Here is a 17379-nt window from a genome sequence, read left to right as displayed (position 1 = left end):
CAGGCGCTCTCAGAGGGCAGCTGTTATTTCCGTTGCCTGGAGACGGGGGCACGTGCGCGCGCCCACCCCCGCCCCGCCGCGAATTCCGCGGGGCGTGCGCAAGCGCAGTCCGCGCACCCGGGGCCGCTGGGGCTGCGGGCGCGGTCCAGCAGGGTCACTAGACTCGGTGTCCCGCCAACTCTGCAGCTCAGTCCAGCCCTGCCCTTGGGGAACGTGGGTAGGGGGTGGGAGAGGCTCTTCTGGGGCTCCATCAAAGAGCTTGTACTTTTCTCAGAGCGATGCTCTCCGATCCTGGGGTGTGCCCTTCTCTGGCAGAAAAAGGAGCGCCTAGATGCGCCCTCAGGTCATTCTGCCGCAAGATTCCGGTGTCTGCCCTCCTCTTAGCGGGAGTGGGCATGCTGATCGCCTTTCTCGGCACGCTCGGCTGCTTGGTACCGGCCCCAGGTACGACTGTCGACTCTGTCCATGCTTTTCCTCGCACATAGTTTGGAGCTTGCGTCAGATTTTAGCAACTCCGCTAGCTTTTGCTACGCAGTCTCTTCCCGGGGAGGTTTTTGTAGCCAATCTCATTATTTTGATATAATATTTTCCTTTCATGTGGTAACTTTGGCCCTGTCTTCTTAGGGCCCAAGAATGACTCAGACAAGTGTAATGATAATGAAGTTAACCACTAGATCCAAAATACTCAGTATAACCTGGTTTCAACCCTAAAGATATCCCATAACTTGTTAACATCAGAAGAGAGTTTATTTGTCTTCATACTTCAGTTCATTTGTGCAAGCTGTTTGAAACAGGCAGCTTACTCTTTTTCCCTTGTAACTACTTAAAAAGATTCATGCCCATGGAAAATAATATAGACAGCAGTGGTCGGTATTACTACTTCAACATGTCATATTGCAGCTTTTACATGTTATAAAGAAATTCCTTGGCGGTGCTCCAAAGCAGTGTTTTGATGCCCTGTTTTCCCTTCTACTTGTCTCTCAACTGCCCTCTCTGTGTATGCATTTCCAGAGGTTTGTCACTCTTTTCAAGGTCCCAATTATCTCAGCATGGGGCTTGCCTGTCATCAACTCCCAAAGCTCCCCTCTAGCCTAGCAGAATTTCCCAGGGTGCCTCCTTCCATCTTGACTCCTTTCCATCTTGTTTCTGAGGAAAAAAAAATCTTTGTCTTTCCTTGAGTTCTCTTGACTTAGTCCCTTTCAGTACCTTCCAGGAATTGACTCACCATACCCATCCATCTTGCTAACTTCAAGTTGTATCCATCCACACACTCTGGTTTTAAAATATGCTTAGCTTTTCTTTACAAAAAAAAAAAACTTCCTTTCCCTTGACCTCACCTCTCACCTTAGGGTCCCAGTCCTTTCTCCTCTTCTCCGCAAGATTTCTTAATAGAAAGCTTTACATTAGCTGCCCTCACTTCTTTGACTCTCCCTCATTGTCCAGTCCATTGTGGTCTGGTTTCCCCGTCTCTGCTTTGAACTGGCCGGTCTACCAGTGACCTTCCAATGACCCTAAAGACAAAAGCTGCTATTTCTTCAACCTACTCTTTGACATTATTGATTTTTTCTCTCTGTTGGAACTCTCTTCTCACTTCTCTGCTTCTCTGTGCCTTCTTGGTTTCTTTTTTCATGTCCTTGTTCCATCTTCTTTCATATTCTTGCATTTATGTCTTTTCCTCACTTGCCTCCCAAATGTAGTTGTTCTCCAAAGCCTGCTTATTTCTCATATAAATGCAGTTTCAGACATTCTCTTCCTTAATGATTTCAACCAAATGCTGGAATTTCAGTTCTCACCTATGTTTCAGTGGCATCTAGCTTAGTTCTCCCCCTTAGTAACAGACTCAAGTTTCCAAATGCCCACGTAGCACATGCACATGAATGTTCCTCAGGTATCTCAAAGTCAATAAGACAGAAAACACAGTTGTGATTACCTCCCTATTTCCCAAGCCACTTCTCCAGTGTTCCCTCTCATGCTGAAACCTCAGTCTTCTTCCACTCCCCCCTATTTGTCACCCCTTCTAACGGGTCAGCAGGCTCTGTTGAATTTATTCTGCAGTGTCTCATATATGTCCCTTCCTTTTCATTTCTCCTACGCTAGGTGAGTTTCTTCTTCACTTCTCACTGGGACGGCACCACTCTCCTAACTGCTATACATCTGCTTCTTTTGGCTGTTCTGAGTCTTCATTGTGGTGTGTAGGAGCTTCTCTAGTTATTATGTGTGTTTTAGTTTCCTGACTGGGGATTGAATGTGCATTGAAAGGTTAACCAGTGGACCCCTGGGAAAGTCCCTATCCTAAATCCTAAATACATCTGAACCTGTCATTCTCCTACCCAATGGCTTCTTCTTTACCTACAGGATAAAGCTGAAACATGCCTTGCCTCCCCAGAGTCAATCCTAGCTGTGTTTTAGGGCTACCTGGAAGGCAGTTTTTCTGGAGGTTAAGGCCTGGGTATCAATCTTGTGTAAACTTTCCCCCAAAGTCCTAATGTACAGCCAGGGTTGATATATAGCCAGTAGTATATCAGTAGTATATACTCAGTAATATACACTCAGGGTCCAGCCACATCTGACTACTCATACTCTCTTACCTCAGTGGCCTTCCTCCAACTCCATGTGCTGGAAAGTAGTAGAACATAGCATTCAGTACAGAGTAGGCTCTGTACTCAGACTGCTTGGAACTAAATCCCAGCTCCATCACTTACTCTTTGTGATTGTGTAACCTTGGGTAATATGCCATTTCCTCCAAGAACGCTTTCCCAGTCTTGCCAGCCAGAAGGAATCGCTCTGCTCCTTTGTGCTCTCATAATATTTTTTTGTCACAGGGCTGGCTCGTGATGAACTCTCAATGGATGTTCATGGAACTGAATTTGCATGTTGTGTATTGCATTGTCATCATTTGCATGCATATTTGTCCCTTATGTGAAATAAAAAAGCTCTTTAAGGACAAAGATTATATACCATCCATCTTTGTATATCCTACAGTGTGTATACATGTAGGTACTAAATAGCTTGATGCTACAGAGAAACTAGGTTTCTTTAAAATAAATTTTAAAGAAATAACATCAGCCAGTTACTCTGTTCAGCATTATTTTCAAATATTGCCTAGCATGACAATTCAATCCAGTTTCCAACCTCACTGCCACCCCCATACCAGCACTGAGGTCATATGACTCTCCAGGATCTGGACCCTCTCTTTGTAGTGGGGAACTAATGGAATAATGAATCTCCATGGCCTGCAAATCCATCTCACCTTGCCAAGTGTGCCAACCTGGGATACATATGGAGTCTTAAATGGAGGGATGTAAGGTACACAGCACTCCAAACGGCAACAGTAAGCACCACAGTTTACCTTCATTCACATTCTTTACATATATATATAATTTTTGTTTGTTTGTTTGTTTTTGACTGCGCTAGGTCTTCATTGCTGTGCTCAGGCTTTCTCTAGTTGTGGCAAGTGAGGGCTACTGTCTGTTGCAGTGCAAGGGCTTCTCATTGAAGTGGCCTCCCTTGTCACAGAGCACAGGCTCTAGGCACTTGACCTTCAGCAGTTACAGCACGTAGGCTCAGTAGTTGTGGCTCTCAGGCTCTAGAGCATGGACTCAGTAGTTGTGGCACATGGAGTTGGTTGCTCTGAGGCACGTGAGATCTTCCTGGACCAGGGATCAAACCCAAGTCCCCTGTGCTGGCAAGCACAGTCTTATCCACTGTCCCACCAAGGAAGCCCCATATGCATTCTTAATCATAGGATATCTGGATATAAATGCCTGCAAGGTGACCTTTGGGCTTCCCTTGTGGCTCAGACAGTAAAAAGTCTGCCTCCAATGCAGGAGTCCTGGGTTCGACCCTGGGTGGGGAAGATCCCCTGGAGAAGGAAATGACAACCTACTCCAGTATTCTTGCCTGGAGAATTCCATGGGCAGAGGATCCTGGTGGGCTACAGTCCATGGGGTCACAAACAGTCAGACATGACTGAGTGACTGATACACATGAGATGACCCTACTTTTAACAATCAACACCCACAGCTCCCCTAGACAGTTCCCTTCTCCCTAAAGAAATTCATGCAACTTGGTCACTTGGCTTGCTGCTGCTGCTAAGTCGTGTCAGTCATGTCCGACTCTGTGCAACCCCATAGACAGCAGCCCTGGGACTCTCCAGGCGAGAACACTGGAGTGGGTTGCCAGTTCCTTCTCCAGTGCATGAAAGTGAAAAGTGAAAGTGAAGTCACTCAGTCCTGTCTGACTCTTAGCGACCCCATGGACTGTAGCCCACCAGGCTCCTCCGTCCATGGGATTCTCCAGGCAAGGGTACTGGAGTGGGTTGCCATTGCCTTCTCTGGGTCACTTGGCTTAGGTTGACTGATTCAGTTGTGATTCTGGAGCCCTGGGTTATTTTGTTTGTGTTTGTGATTGGTTGCTTTAGATAAGCATTGTTTAGAGTTTTCTTAGTAAGGTAGACTTACTTAGTAAGGTAGACTCTGGTGGGCAGCTTCCAGAATCACAGTGGGAGAAATAACCTTGTGTGTGACCTCCTATACTCTTGTCGCTGCTGCTACCAATTCCAAACTTAGGCATGACCCAGAATTGGAGGAGAACTGAGGAAAAGGGCAGAAAAAATTTATGATTTTTCTGTTTTGTTCATGATGTTTAGTGTTTGCCGTCTGTCTCTGTCTCCAGAATTTAAGCTCCTCCAATCCAGGGATCCTTTCTTTTCCTTAACGCGTGTCAAGGACCTAGAACTGTGCCTGGCACAGAGGCTCTCAGTAATTATTTACAGAATGATTGGATTTATCTCAAGTGTTTCTTCGTCTTCGTCCTTCTCCCCAGGAGAAACTTAAAAAAAAAAAAAGTGAGGTGCGCTTAGTGACCAAGGTAGGATGAGAACTCGGTCTGTAGACTCGTGGCCGAGACCCTGGACAGATCCTCCCCAAGCCCCAGGCTCGGGCGCTCCTAGACACGCGCCTCCCGAAATCCCACCCTCTAGGCGGGCTCTGGGCCGAGCGTACCGTGCGTGATTGGCCGGTGCTGGTGATGGACAGGAGAGGCGGCGAAGGAGGAGCTGCCTTCTAAGCTTCCGGGCGCGGCGGTTACGCGGCTGAGGGGTGACTGTTGGCCTGGTGGTCTGCCGGGTAGTCCCTAACGCTTGAGAGGACGACAAGGAGGTTGAGCCTGGGACAGGGACCCGGGGCGTGCCTGTGAGTTCGATTAGGCATAAAATTTACTAGGAGGAGGTACTGGCGGCGTGGAAGGCAGGTCTGTGGGAAGAGGGAAGGATGGAGAGGGAGCGGGACCGGGGATGGGTGTAGGGAGGTAATTGGATAAGCAGGTAGTTGCCCCAAAAGAGGCCTCTGTGGGCAATCGCGACCCGAAGCTCCCTTGCAGATGTCTTCCTGTTACTTCAGACACCCGCCCTTACACGTATCCGAAGTACCGGCACCTTAAGGTCAGGGAGAGGTCGCAGTGGTTAAGGATGTAGGGGTTATGGGTGTAATGACCCTTTCTGCCTAATGATTGGGGGCCCTGGAATAGGATAATGAGTCCTTTACTTTTCTGCTCTCCTGGTCTCTGACAGGTTTGAGCATGAGCATGGCAGAAGGGGATACCCTGATATCAGTGGATTATGAAATTTTTGGAAAGGTGCAAGGAGTGTTTTTCCGCAAGTACACTCAGGTATGTGGCCCTACCTACGTTATCAGCATGGAAACAAGAGACATATTCCCGAAAAATATGCTTTGGAGAAGCTGGCTCTTTGGTAGCTGAATGGCAAAGAGGTGGTTTGTGGAAGAATAGGTATGAAAATGTTTTGCAATGGGTAAACCACAACGCAAATGGAAGCTTTTCTCTGTGTGTGTGTGCATGCTCAGTCGTGTCCGACTCTGCAGCTCCATGGACTATATAGCCCGTCAGGCTCTTCCGTCCATGGGATTTTCCCAGCCAGAATACTAGAGTGGGTTGGCATTTCCTCCTCCAGGGGATCTTCTCCACCCAGGTCTCTTGCATTGGCAGGTGGATTCTTTTACCACTGAGTCACCTGGGAATGCCTACTGGAAGCTTTGTCTGCTGTTATTATTGGTCTAACAGTGGTATTGAGTACCAACACACATATGGATGAGCTTCTCTTTTACAAAGAGAAAGGGCTTTCCCAGTTCTCCCTATTGGGGCATCATCAAAACAAATCACAATTCTTACAGGAAAGTTAACACTGATCAAAGAGATGACATTTAAATAACTATGTAATTTATGTAACTACTTCATTTGTAGCTGTTGCATTTTCTTCAGACCTTTTATCCTCTTGAACCCTCTCCCATTCCCCTACTTAATTCCTTAATTCTGCTCATTTTAGGTTTTAAAGAACAAGTACCTTTTCCAGGGGAGGCCTTCCCAGGTGGTTCAGTGGTAAAGAATCTCCTGCCAATGCAAGAGACGTGGGTTCTATCTATCTCTAGGTCAGAAAGATCCCTTGGGGATCCCTTGGAGAAGGAAATGGCAACCCACTCCAATATTCTTGTCAGGGAAATGCCATGGACAGAGGAGCCTGGAGGGCTACAGTCCAAGGTGTCACAAAGAGTCAGACACGACTTGGGGACTAAGCAACAACACTTTTTCCAGGTGAAGCTTTTCTAATGAAAATACTTTATTCATTCTGGGGTAAGTAATAGTAACACTGAACATGGAGCCTGGTATTACTATGACATATCAGTAATTGAGGGGATGAACAGACTATTGACAGCCTCTGCCTTCACTTCACTCAGTTCAGTTCAGTTCAGTTCCGTTCAGTCACTCAGTCATGTCTGACTCTTTGCCACCCCATGAATCACAGCATGCCAGGCCTCCCTGTCCATCACCAACTCCCGGAGTTCACTCAGATTCCCGTTCATCGAGTCAATGATGCCATCCAGTCATCTCATCCTCTGTTGTCAACTTCTCCTCCTGCCCCCAATCCCTCCCAGCATCAGAGTCTTTTCCAATGAGTCAATTCTTCACATGAGATGGCCAAAGTATTGGCGTTTCAGCTTTAGCATCAGTCCTTCCAAAGAACACCCAGGACTGATCTCGTTTAGAATGGACTGGTTGGATCTCCGTGCAGTCCAAGGGACTCTCAAGAGTCTTCTCCAACACCACAGTTCAAAAGCATCAATTCTTCAGCGCTCAGCTTTCTTCACAGTCCAACTCTCTCATCCATATATGACCACTGGAAAAACCATAGCCTTGACTAGATGGACCTTTGTTGGCAAAGTAATGTCTCTGCTTTTGAATATGCTATCTAGATTGGTCATAACTTTCCTTCCAAGGAGTAAGCGTCTTTTTTTAAATTTCATGGCTGCAATCACCATCTGCAGTGATTTTGGAGCCCCCAAAAATAAAGTCTGACACTGTTTCCAATGTTTCCCCATCTATTTCCCATGAAGTGATGGGACCAGATGCCATGATGTTTGTTTTCTGAATGTTGAGCTTTAAGCCAACTTTCTCACTCTCCTCTTTCACTTTCATCAATGTTCTCTAATGACAAAGATGAAATCTTAGTTTGCCTTCTGTCTTCTATAGGGGAATATCAGGCTATTGCCTTCCCAGTGTATCTCCAACCCCAAAGATAATGAGTTAAGACTGCAGAACTTGCCAAAGCCGCTTTAAAGTTCAAACCTGAATCTTTAAAATGTGAATGTTAACTGCCACTACCTCTTTTTCCAATGATTTGCAAATCAGTTCCCCCTGTTCCCTGCTCATATATGAAGTGCCTGTTGGAAGAAAAGAATTACTGAAAGTCATAGCAAGAGCTATGTTCCAGATAGCTTTGCCTCCAGTTATGTAGGGTAGGCTTCCGTGATAGCTCAGTTGGTAAAGAATCCACCTGCAATGCAGGAAACTCCGGTTTGATTCTTGGGTTGGGAAGATCCCCTGGAAAAGAGATAGGCTACCCAGTTGAGCATTTTTGGGCTTCCCTTGTGTCTCAGCTGGTAAAGAATTCACCTGCAATGCAGGAGACCTGGGTTCGATCCCTGGGTTAGGAAGATCCCCTAGAGAAGGGAAAGGCTACCCACTCCAGTATTCTGGCCTGGAGAATTCTCCAGTCCTGGAGAATTCCATGGACTATATAGTCCATGGAGTCACAAAGAGTCAGACGCAACTGAGCAACTTTCACTTTCATGTAGGGCAAGTTCCTGTGGCTTAATAAATGGATTAAAAATTAATGAAGATTAATTAAAGTTGTTGAGGGAAAAGGAGCAGATGGCAGGAGAGCCCATCGTTATAGCACCTCCGAACCCTCAGTGTAAAAAGAGATAAAAGAATACAGAAAAACAATTTTTAAATATTTATTTGGCTGTGGTGGGTCTTTTAGTTGTGGCTAACAGGATCTTCGTTGAGTCCTGCAGATCTTTTGTTGTTGAGCAACGACTCCCTAGTTGGGGTTTGGGAGGTCATGTGTCTTAGTCGCTCTGGGGCATGTAGGAAATTAGTTCCCCTACCAAGGATCAAACCCGCATTGCAAGGCAGATTCTTAACCACTGTACCACCAGAGAAGTTTCTTTATCTCCGTTTTATTTATTAACTCCTGCTGTAATCTTTATTATTTCCCTTTTTTGCTTGATTTGAGTTCAGTTTGCTCCTCTCTTTCTAGTTTCTTAATGTGGAAGGTCTAGGTTATTGGTTTGAGGATAACCTTTTTTTAGATTGAGACTAGAATTGGTGATTATAATCCTTAAAATGTTTCCAGATGACTGTTCAAGAGGAAATATGGTTATGAGGGAGAATCAGCTTTTTGGAATTTTCTTAGGAGAGAACACTACTTGCTTGTTTAGATATATAGTCAAAGCTGAACATGACTCAGCAATATTGTGTTACCATTTAAAAATAACAGAATCCAGTGCCCAGATAAAACCCATAGGAAATCCCCATTCTCAACACCTGTCAAAGTTAGGAGTGTTTTGTTTACTCTCAGGAGTTCAGATAAATCACTCTGCAGTTAAAAATGTATTGAACTATTATAACCTCCTGCTCAAAGCCTCAACACAATCATTCTTATAGCAAGTTACCATATAAGGTAACTACGAACTAGACACGGCCCACTCCCCTGGGTTAATATGAAGTAGGAGAGGGTGCAGTTGTTGCACAAAGTCAGTGGGATATGGAGTCTTATTCAAATCCATTTTCTGTATTCTTTTTTAATGCTTCAGTCTGCAACCCTTAATCATGCTGTAGATATCTCTTATTTTTCTTCATTCCTTAATTTCCTCCCTATCCTTTAAACTGTTATTTGACCAAAGTCTCTTTTGTTCATTATGCAAACATGTCTTTGCTTTGAACATAACTGATTTGATGAATACTTCAGTTCCTCATCAAACATACTTTTGCTCTGCATAACATTTTCTTTGGCCAACTCCAGCAATTTCCCATATTTACTAGATCACTAGTCCAGCATTTGGACATGCAGTCATGTTAACTCCCATTTTCTTTTGTAATCCAACTCCTTCTATTTAGATAGAATGTAACAAGCAATAACTTTTATAAATCCTTAGTTGGAAATTTTACAAAAATAAAATTGCCCCTGAAACATTACTGCTTTCCCCCAATTTTCAGTTATTTCACAGTTAATGCTTTATAGGAAAGAACAATAAAACGTCTCAGAAAAGAGCGGTTACAATGATTAGATGTTTTTCCTAAGCTTATTCAGCATTAAAGGCCTTGTGATTATTTAGACAGAAGAAAGTCAAGTGAAAACAATAGTTAACGTGGTCTTATGAAATGTAGGTGTTTAGAGGCTGATCACCAGCAACTTTTTCCTTCTGTCAGAGGATGAGAGAAAGTGGGCTTTGAATGCAAGGTAAAGACCTTGGATTAGACAGTTTCTCTACAGTGAAAACAATGGAATGATTTGCCCAGGAAATTGTGAAATATTCCCTAATGATCTTTAAAGATATAATGGACACTTAATCATCTGGGTTTGTTTAGGTATGGTCTTGGCTAAAGAGAAACAGAAGGATCAGATAACTTTATGCTTTTTTCTATTTAATATATTCATTAGATTCTTGATTAGGAGAAGGAAAATGAACAAGATATAGTCCAGTATCCTAACAACAATCAGCCTTAGAGAATCATTTTGAAAACATCTGATTTGGTCTTAAATCTTTAGTACTTAATCAAATTGACTAAAACAGTGAAAATTTCTGGTGCCTGGGTTTTATAGGGTAGAAGAAAGAAATGGAGTCAAGTGGTCAACACTTCATGTTAAGATCAGCAGTGAGATTCTCCTTGCTGTAGTTCTGTTTTGACTGTGCTGGACAATATCAAATTAGTTTCAGTGGCTTGCTTGTAGGCCAAGGTTCTGGCAAGAGATTGTCGTCTCGCTTTGTTTTGTTCAGTCTCACTGGATTTCTCTTTCTTGTCTTTTTCTTTCCCTTAGGCTGAGGGTAAAAAGCTTGGATTAGTAGGCTGGGTCCAGAACACTGACCAGGGCACAGTGCAAGGACGATTGCAAGGGCCTACCTCCAAAGTACGTCATATGCAGGAATGGCTTGAGACAAAAGGAAGTCCCAAGTCACACATCGACAGGGCAAGCTTCCACAACGAGAAGGTCATCGTAAAGCTGGACTACGCAGACTTCCAAATTGTGAAATAATGGTCTGCATTTAAATTTTCCAAGATACTTAGCGGTTTTGTTTTTTATTGTTAATAGAGATAGAACTATTCTGTGTTCAGTATTAGAATTTGTCAATAAGTTATTTTAGCATCGTTACTTGATAGTTACTGTGTATTATATGTGTGATGAAAGAATTACAACTATATGCAATTCTAATCAATAAAAACAGAACTTTCTGTGTAAGATAACTTATTTTCTTTTTGATGAACTTCATTTTGGGCAAAATAAGAGGCATTTACTCTGTGAACATCTTTGGGAAGAGAATTTGGAGGTAACTTAAGGAAGTCTGAAAGAAAAAGCAGTTACTTTTCATCATTTCTTTTTAATAGTTTCCATGAAATTTTCTTCAGGAAATTGTACCTAATAAGAACAAAAATCCTGGGACTCCCCTGGTGTCCAGTGGCTAAGACTGTGAGCTCTCAATGCTGGGGCCCTGGGTTTGATCCCTGGTTGGGGAACTAGATCCCACATGCCACAACTAAGACTAAGACAACTTGTGCAGCCAAATAAATAAATAAATATTTTTTAAAGAGAACAAAAATCCTAAAGTTCCATTTGTTAACTGTTCAAATGATATCTGGGTTTCCCTGTTGGCTCGATAGTAAAGAACCCACCTACCAATGCAGGAAACCCTAGGTTGGGAAGATCCCCTGGAGGGGGAAAAGGCAACACACTCCAGTATTCTTGCCTGGAGAATCTCAAGGACAGAGGAGCCTGGTGGGTTATTACAGTTCATGGAGTTGCAAAGAGACATGACTGAGCACAGCACATACACAAATGATATCTTGGACTAATTATTTTACGTGTTCTGGAGTTTCTACTGTCATTTCTGTCCTCCAGGTAAGGAATTCACATAAACTGATGCTATGTGTTAAATTATGTTACCCCCTCACCCCTGTCAAATTCACATGTTGAAGTCCTCTCAGTACCTCAGTATGCGACTACATTTGAGAGAGGGACTTTATAAAGGTAATTAAGGTTAAATGGGGTCATTAGGGTTGGCCCTAATCCAATACACCCTAGTGTCCCTATAAGAAGAGGAAATTTAGACACAGGTGTGTGTGTGCACAGAGGAAAGAACTTGTGAAGATAGAGGAAGAAGATAGCAATTTACCAGTCAAGGAAAGAGGCCTTATCATCATTCATCATTTCAACACTTTGACTTTCAGATTTCTAGCCTCCAGAACTGGGACAAGATACATTTCTATTGTTTAAGCTGTCTAGTCTGGTATTTTGTTATGGCAGCTTTAGCAAACTAATTCAGTTCAGTTCAGTTCAGTCGCTCAGTCGTGTCTGACTCTTTGCGAACCCATGAATCAGCATGCCAGGCCTCCCTGTCCATCACCAACTCCCGGAGTTTACGTCCATCGAGTCAGTGATGCCATCAAGCCATCTCATCCTCTGTCGTCCCCTTCTTCTCCTGCCCCCAGTCCTCCCAGCATCAGAGTCTTTTCCAATGAGTCAACTCTTCACATGAGGTGGCCAAAGTTACTGGAGTTTCATCTTCAGCATCATTCCTTCCAAAGAAATCCCAGAAATCTTCAGAATGGACTGGTTGGATCTCCTTGCAGTCCAAGGGACTCTCAAGAGTCTTCTCCAACACCACAGTTCAAAAGCATCAATTCTTCGGCGCTCAGCTTTCTTCACAGTCCAACTCTCTCATCCATACATGACCACTGGAAAAACCATAGCCTTGACTAGATGGACCTTTGTTGGCAAAGTAATGTCTCTGCTTTTGAATATGCTATCTAGATTGGTCATAACTTTCCTTCCAAGGAGTAAGCGTCCTTTAATTTCATGGCTGCAGTCACCACCTGCAGTGATTTTGGAGCCCCCCAAAATAAAGCCTGATACCTGTTTCCAACGTTTCCCCATCTATTTCCCATGAAGTGATGGAACCAGATGCCATGATCTTCGTTTTCTGAATGTTGAGCTTTAAGCCAACTTTCTCACTCTCCTCTTTCACTTTCATCAAGAGGCTTTTTAGTTCCTCTTTACTTTCTGCCATAAGGATGGTGTCATCTGCATATCTGAGGTTATTGATATTTCTCCCAGCAGTCTTGATTCCAGCTTGTGCTTCTTCCACAGCGTTTCTCATGATGTACTCTGCATATAAGTTAAATAAGCAGGGTGACAATATACAGCCTTGACGTACTCCTTTTCCTATTTGGAACCAGTCTGTTGTTCCATGTCCAGTTCTAACTGTTGCTTCCTGACCTGCATATAGGTTTCTCAAGAGGCAGGTCAGGTGGTCTGGTATGCCCATCTCTTTCAGAATTTTCCACAGTTTATTGTGATCCACACAGTCAAAGGCTTTGGCATAGTCAATCAAGCAGAAATAGATGTTTTTCTGGAACTCTCTTGCTTTTTCCATGATCCAGCAGATGTCGGCAATTTGATCTCTGGTTCCTCTGCCTTTTCTAAAACCAGCTTGAACATCTGGAAGTTCATGGTTCACGTATTGCTGAAGCCTGGCTTGGAGAATTTTGAACATTACTAGTGTGTGGGATGAGTGCAATTGTGCGGTAGTTTGAGCATTATTTGGCATTGCCTTTCTTTGGGATTGGAATGAACTATTTCAAGCAGTAAGCATTTTCCTTCATCAGACTTAGATTATCTATCTCCTGATTTGGTTTTGTCAGCCATTAAAAAAGTATATATCAAATGCCTACTGGGTTTGACACGTTGGTCATAAATTCCAATCTTTAAAAATACAAGGTTTTGGACTTCCTTGGTGAGCCAGAGGTTGGAAGTCCACTTGCTAGTGCAGGGGACACAGGTTTGATCCCTGCTCCAGGAAGATCTCACCTCTCACAGCCCAACCACTGAGCCCTCACTCTAGAGCCTGTGCTCCACACCAAGAGAAGCCACCACAATAAGAAGCCTGTGCACCTCAAACTAGAGAGTACCCCCAACTCACTGCAACTAGAGAAAGCCAGCACAGCAAAAAATAAATACAAATTTTTTTAAATAAAAATACCCAATGAAAACAAGGCTAAGAAACAACTGAAGGTTGGTCATCAATTTCCAAAACACTTAATCACACAGTAATGCTGTGTAAATGACCAGTAATGCTGAAGAAACTGCAGTTGAACGGTTCTGTGAAGACCTACAAGACCTTTTAGAACTAACACCCCAAAAAGATGTCCTTTTCATTATAGGGGACTGGAATGCAAAAGTAGGAAGTCAAGAAACACCTGGAGTAACAGGCAAGTTTGGCCTTGGAAAACGGAATGAAGCAGGGCAAAGGCCAATAGAGTTTTGCCAAGAGAACGCACTGGTCATAGCAAACACCCTCCCAACAACATAAAAGAAGACTCTACACATGGACATCACCAGATGGCCAACAGCAAAATCAGATTGATTATATTGTTTGCAGCCAAAGATGGAGAAGCTCTATACAGTCAGCAAAAACAAGACAAGGAGCTGACAGTGGCTCAGATCATGAACTCCTTAATGTCAAATTCAGACTTGAATTGAAGAAAGTGGGGAAAACTACTAGACCATTCAGTTCAGTTCAGTTCAGTTCAGTCGCTCAGTCGTGTCTGACTCTTTGCAACCCCATGAATCACAGCATGCCAGGCCTTCCTGTCCATCACCAACTCCCAGAGTTCACTCAAACTCAGGTCCGTCAAGTCAGTGATGCCATCCGGCCATCTCATCCTCTGTTGTCCCCTTCTCCTTCTGCCCCCAATCCCTCCCAGCATCAGAGTCTTTCCAATGAGTCAATTCTTCACATGAGGTGGACAAAGTATTGGAATTTCAGCTTTAGCATCAGTCCTTCCAAAGAACATCCAGGACTGATCTCCTTCAGAATGGACTGGTTGGATCTCCTTGCAGTCCAAGGGACTCTCAGAAGTCTTCTCCACAGAAGTTCAAAAGCATCAATTTGAACTTCTTCACCACAGTTCAAAAGCATCAATTCTTCGGTGCTCACCTTTCTTCACAGTCCGACTCTCACATCCATACATGACCTCTGGAAAAACCATAACCTTGACTAGATGGACCTTTGTTGGCAAAGTATTATCTCTGCTTTTGAATATGCTATCTAGGTTGGTCCATTCAGGTATGACCTAAATCAAATCCCTTACAATTATACAGCGGAAGGGACAAATAGATTTAAGGGACTAGATCTGATAGACAGAGTGCCTGAAGAACTATTTACGGAGGTTCGTGATACTGTACAGGAGACAGCGATCAAGACCATCCCCAAGAAAAAGAAACGCAAAAAAGCAAAATGGCTGTCTGAGGAGGCCTTACAAATAGCTGTGAAAAGAAGAGAAGCAAAAAGCAAAGGAGAAAAGGAAAGATATATTCATTTGAATGCAGAGTTTCAAAGAATAGCAAGGAGAGATAAGAAAGCCTTCCTGAGCGATCAGTGCAAAGAAATAGAGGAAAACAAAAGAATGGGAAAGACTAGAGATCTCTTCAAGAAAATTGCAGATACCAAGGGAACTTTTCATGCAAAGATGGGCTCAATAAAGGACAGAAATGTTATGGACCTAGCAGAAGCAGAAGATATTAAGAAGAGGTGGCAAGAATACACAGAACTATACAAAAAAATCTTCACGACCCAGATAATCACTATGGTGTGATCACTCACCTAAAGCCAGACATCCAGGAATATGAAGTCAAGTGGGCCTTAGGAAGCATCACTACAAACAAAGCCAGTGGAGATGATGGAATTCCAGTTGAGCTATTTCAACTCCTAAAAGATGATGCTGTGAAAGTGCTGCACTCAATATGCCAGCAAATTTGGAAAACTCAGCAGTGGCCACAGGACCAGAAAAGGTCAGTTTTCATTCCAATCCCAAAGAAAGGCAATGCCAAAGAATGCTCAAACTACAATACAATTGTACTCATCTCACACGCTAGTAAAGTAATGCTCAAAATTCTCCAAGCCAGGCTTCAGCAATACATGAATAGTGAACTTCCAGATGTTTAAGCTGGTTTTAGAAAAGGCAGAGGAACCAGAGATCAAATTGCCAACATCTGCTGGATCATAGAAAAAGCAAGAGAGTTCCAGAAAAACATCTATTTCTGCTTTACTGATTATGTCAAAGCCTTTGACTGTGTGGGTCACAATAAACTGTGGAAAATTCTGAAAGAGATGAGAATACCAGACCACCTGACCTGCCTCTTGAGAAACCTATGTGCAGGTCAGGAATCAACAGTTAGAACTGGACCTGGAACAACAGACTAGTTCCAAATAGGAAAAGGAGTACGTCAAGGCTGTATATTGTCCCCCCTGCTTATTTAAGCAGGAAAGGCTTTCTTAAAGAGGAAGGCTTTCTTATTTCTCCTTGCTATTCTTTGAAGCTCTGTGTTCCAATGAGTTTATCTTTCCTTTTCTCCATGATGTATATGCAGAGTACATCATGAGAAACGCTGGGCTGGAGGAAGCACAAACTGGAATCAAGATTGCTGGGAGAAATATCAATAACCTCAGATATGCAGGTGACACCACCCTTATCACAGAAAGTGAAGAACTAAAGAGCCTCTTGATGAAAGTGAAAGAGAAGAGTGAAAAAGTTGGCTTAAAGCTCAACATTCAGAAAACGAAGGTCATGAAATCCGGTCCCATCACTTCTTGGCAAATTGATGGGGAAACAGTGGAAACAGTGTCAGACTTTATTTTTTGGGGCTCCAAAGTCACTGCAGATGGTACTGCAGCCATGAAATTAAAAGATGCTTACTCCTTGGAAGAAAAGTTATGACCAACCTAGATAGTATATTCAAAAGCAGAGACATTACTTTGCCGACTAAAGTCCGTCTAGTCAAGGCTATGGTTTTTCCAGTAGTCATGTATGGATGTGAGAGTTGGACTGTGAAAGAAGCTGAGCGCCGAAGAATTGATGCGTTTGAACTGTGGTGTTGGAGAAGACTCTTGAGAGTCCCTTGGACTGCAAGGAGATCCAACCAGTCCATTCTGAAGGAGATCAGCCCTGGGATTTCTTTGGAAGGAATGATGCTAAAGCTGAAACTCCAGTAATTTTGGCCACCTCATGTGAAGAGTTGACTCACTGGAAAATTCTCTGATGCTGGGAGGGATTGGGGGCAGGAGGAGAAGGGGACGACAGAGGATGAGATGGCTGGATGGCATCACTGACTTGATGAACGGGAATCTGAGTGAACTCCGGGAGTTGGTGATGGACAGGGAGGCCTGGTGTGCTGCGATTCATGGGGTCGTACAGAGTCGGACACGACTGAGCGACTGAAGTGAACTGACAGCATATTCAAAAGCAGAGACATTGCCAGCAAAGATCCATCTAGTCAAGGCTGTGGTTTTTCCAGTAGTCATATATGGATGTGAGAGTTGGACTATAAAGAAAGCTGAACACCGAAGAACTGATGCTTTTGAACTATGGTGTTGCAGAAGACTCTTGAGAGTCCCTTGGATTGCAAGGAGATCCAACCAGTCCATCTTAAAGGAGATCAGCCTTGGGTGTTCATTGGAAGGACTGATGTTGAAGCTGAAACTCCAATACTTTGGCCCCCTGATGCGAAGAGCTGACTCATTCGAAAAGACCCTGATGCTGGGAAAGATTGAGTGCAGGAGGAGAAGGGGATGACAGAGGATGAATGGCATCACTGACTCAATGGACATGAATTTGGGTAGATTCCGGGAGTTGGTGATGGACAGGGAGGCCTGGCGTGCTGTGGTTCATGGGGTTGCAAAGAGTTGGACACGACTGAACTGAACTAATGTCACAATGCCCTTAGAGGTCCACTCTCATTCCATTAGA

General features: G+C 43.6%; 1 protein-coding gene across 1 annotated transcript; it reads left to right on the top strand.

The window, feature by feature from the left end:
- The first annotated feature begins 235 nt into the window (after positions 1–235).
- On the top strand, positions 236–10742 carry ACYP1 (acylphosphatase 1). The gene is made up of 3 exons (XM_052647110.1): positions 236–444; positions 5570–5667; positions 10397–10742. Exons 1-3 carry the CDS (start codon positions 279–281, stop codon positions 10610–10612), a joined length of 480 nt encoding a protein of 159 aa, XP_052503070.1. The 5' UTR covers positions 236–278; the 3' UTR covers positions 10613–10742.
- The last annotated feature ends 6637 nt before the right edge of the window (positions 10743–17379 follow it).

The sequence above is a fragment of the Budorcas taxicolor genome, chromosome 10, assembly GCF_023091745.1.
Source record: "Budorcas taxicolor isolate Tak-1 chromosome 10, Takin1.1, whole genome shotgun sequence".
Lineage (NCBI taxonomy): Eukaryota > Metazoa > Chordata > Mammalia > Artiodactyla > Bovidae > Budorcas > Budorcas taxicolor.
The sequence above is the reverse complement of the archived record's forward strand: the minus strand, read 5'-3'. Positions and strand labels throughout refer to the sequence as shown.

Excerpts from the sequence above, each read along its gene's own strand:
- ACYP1 (XM_052647110.1), top strand. The coding sequence starts at position 279 with ATGCTCTCCGATCCTGGGGTGTGCCCTTCTCTGGCAGAAAAAGGAGCG. Across the intron at positions 445-5,569 it reads CTGCTTGGTACCGGCCCCAG|GTTTGAGCATGAGCATGGCA; the intron begins GTACGACTGTCG and ends GGTCTCTGACAG. Across the intron at positions 5,668-10,396 it reads TTTTCCGCAAGTACACTCAG|GCTGAGGGTAAAAAGCTTGG; the intron begins GTATGTGGCCCT and ends TCTTTCCCTTAG.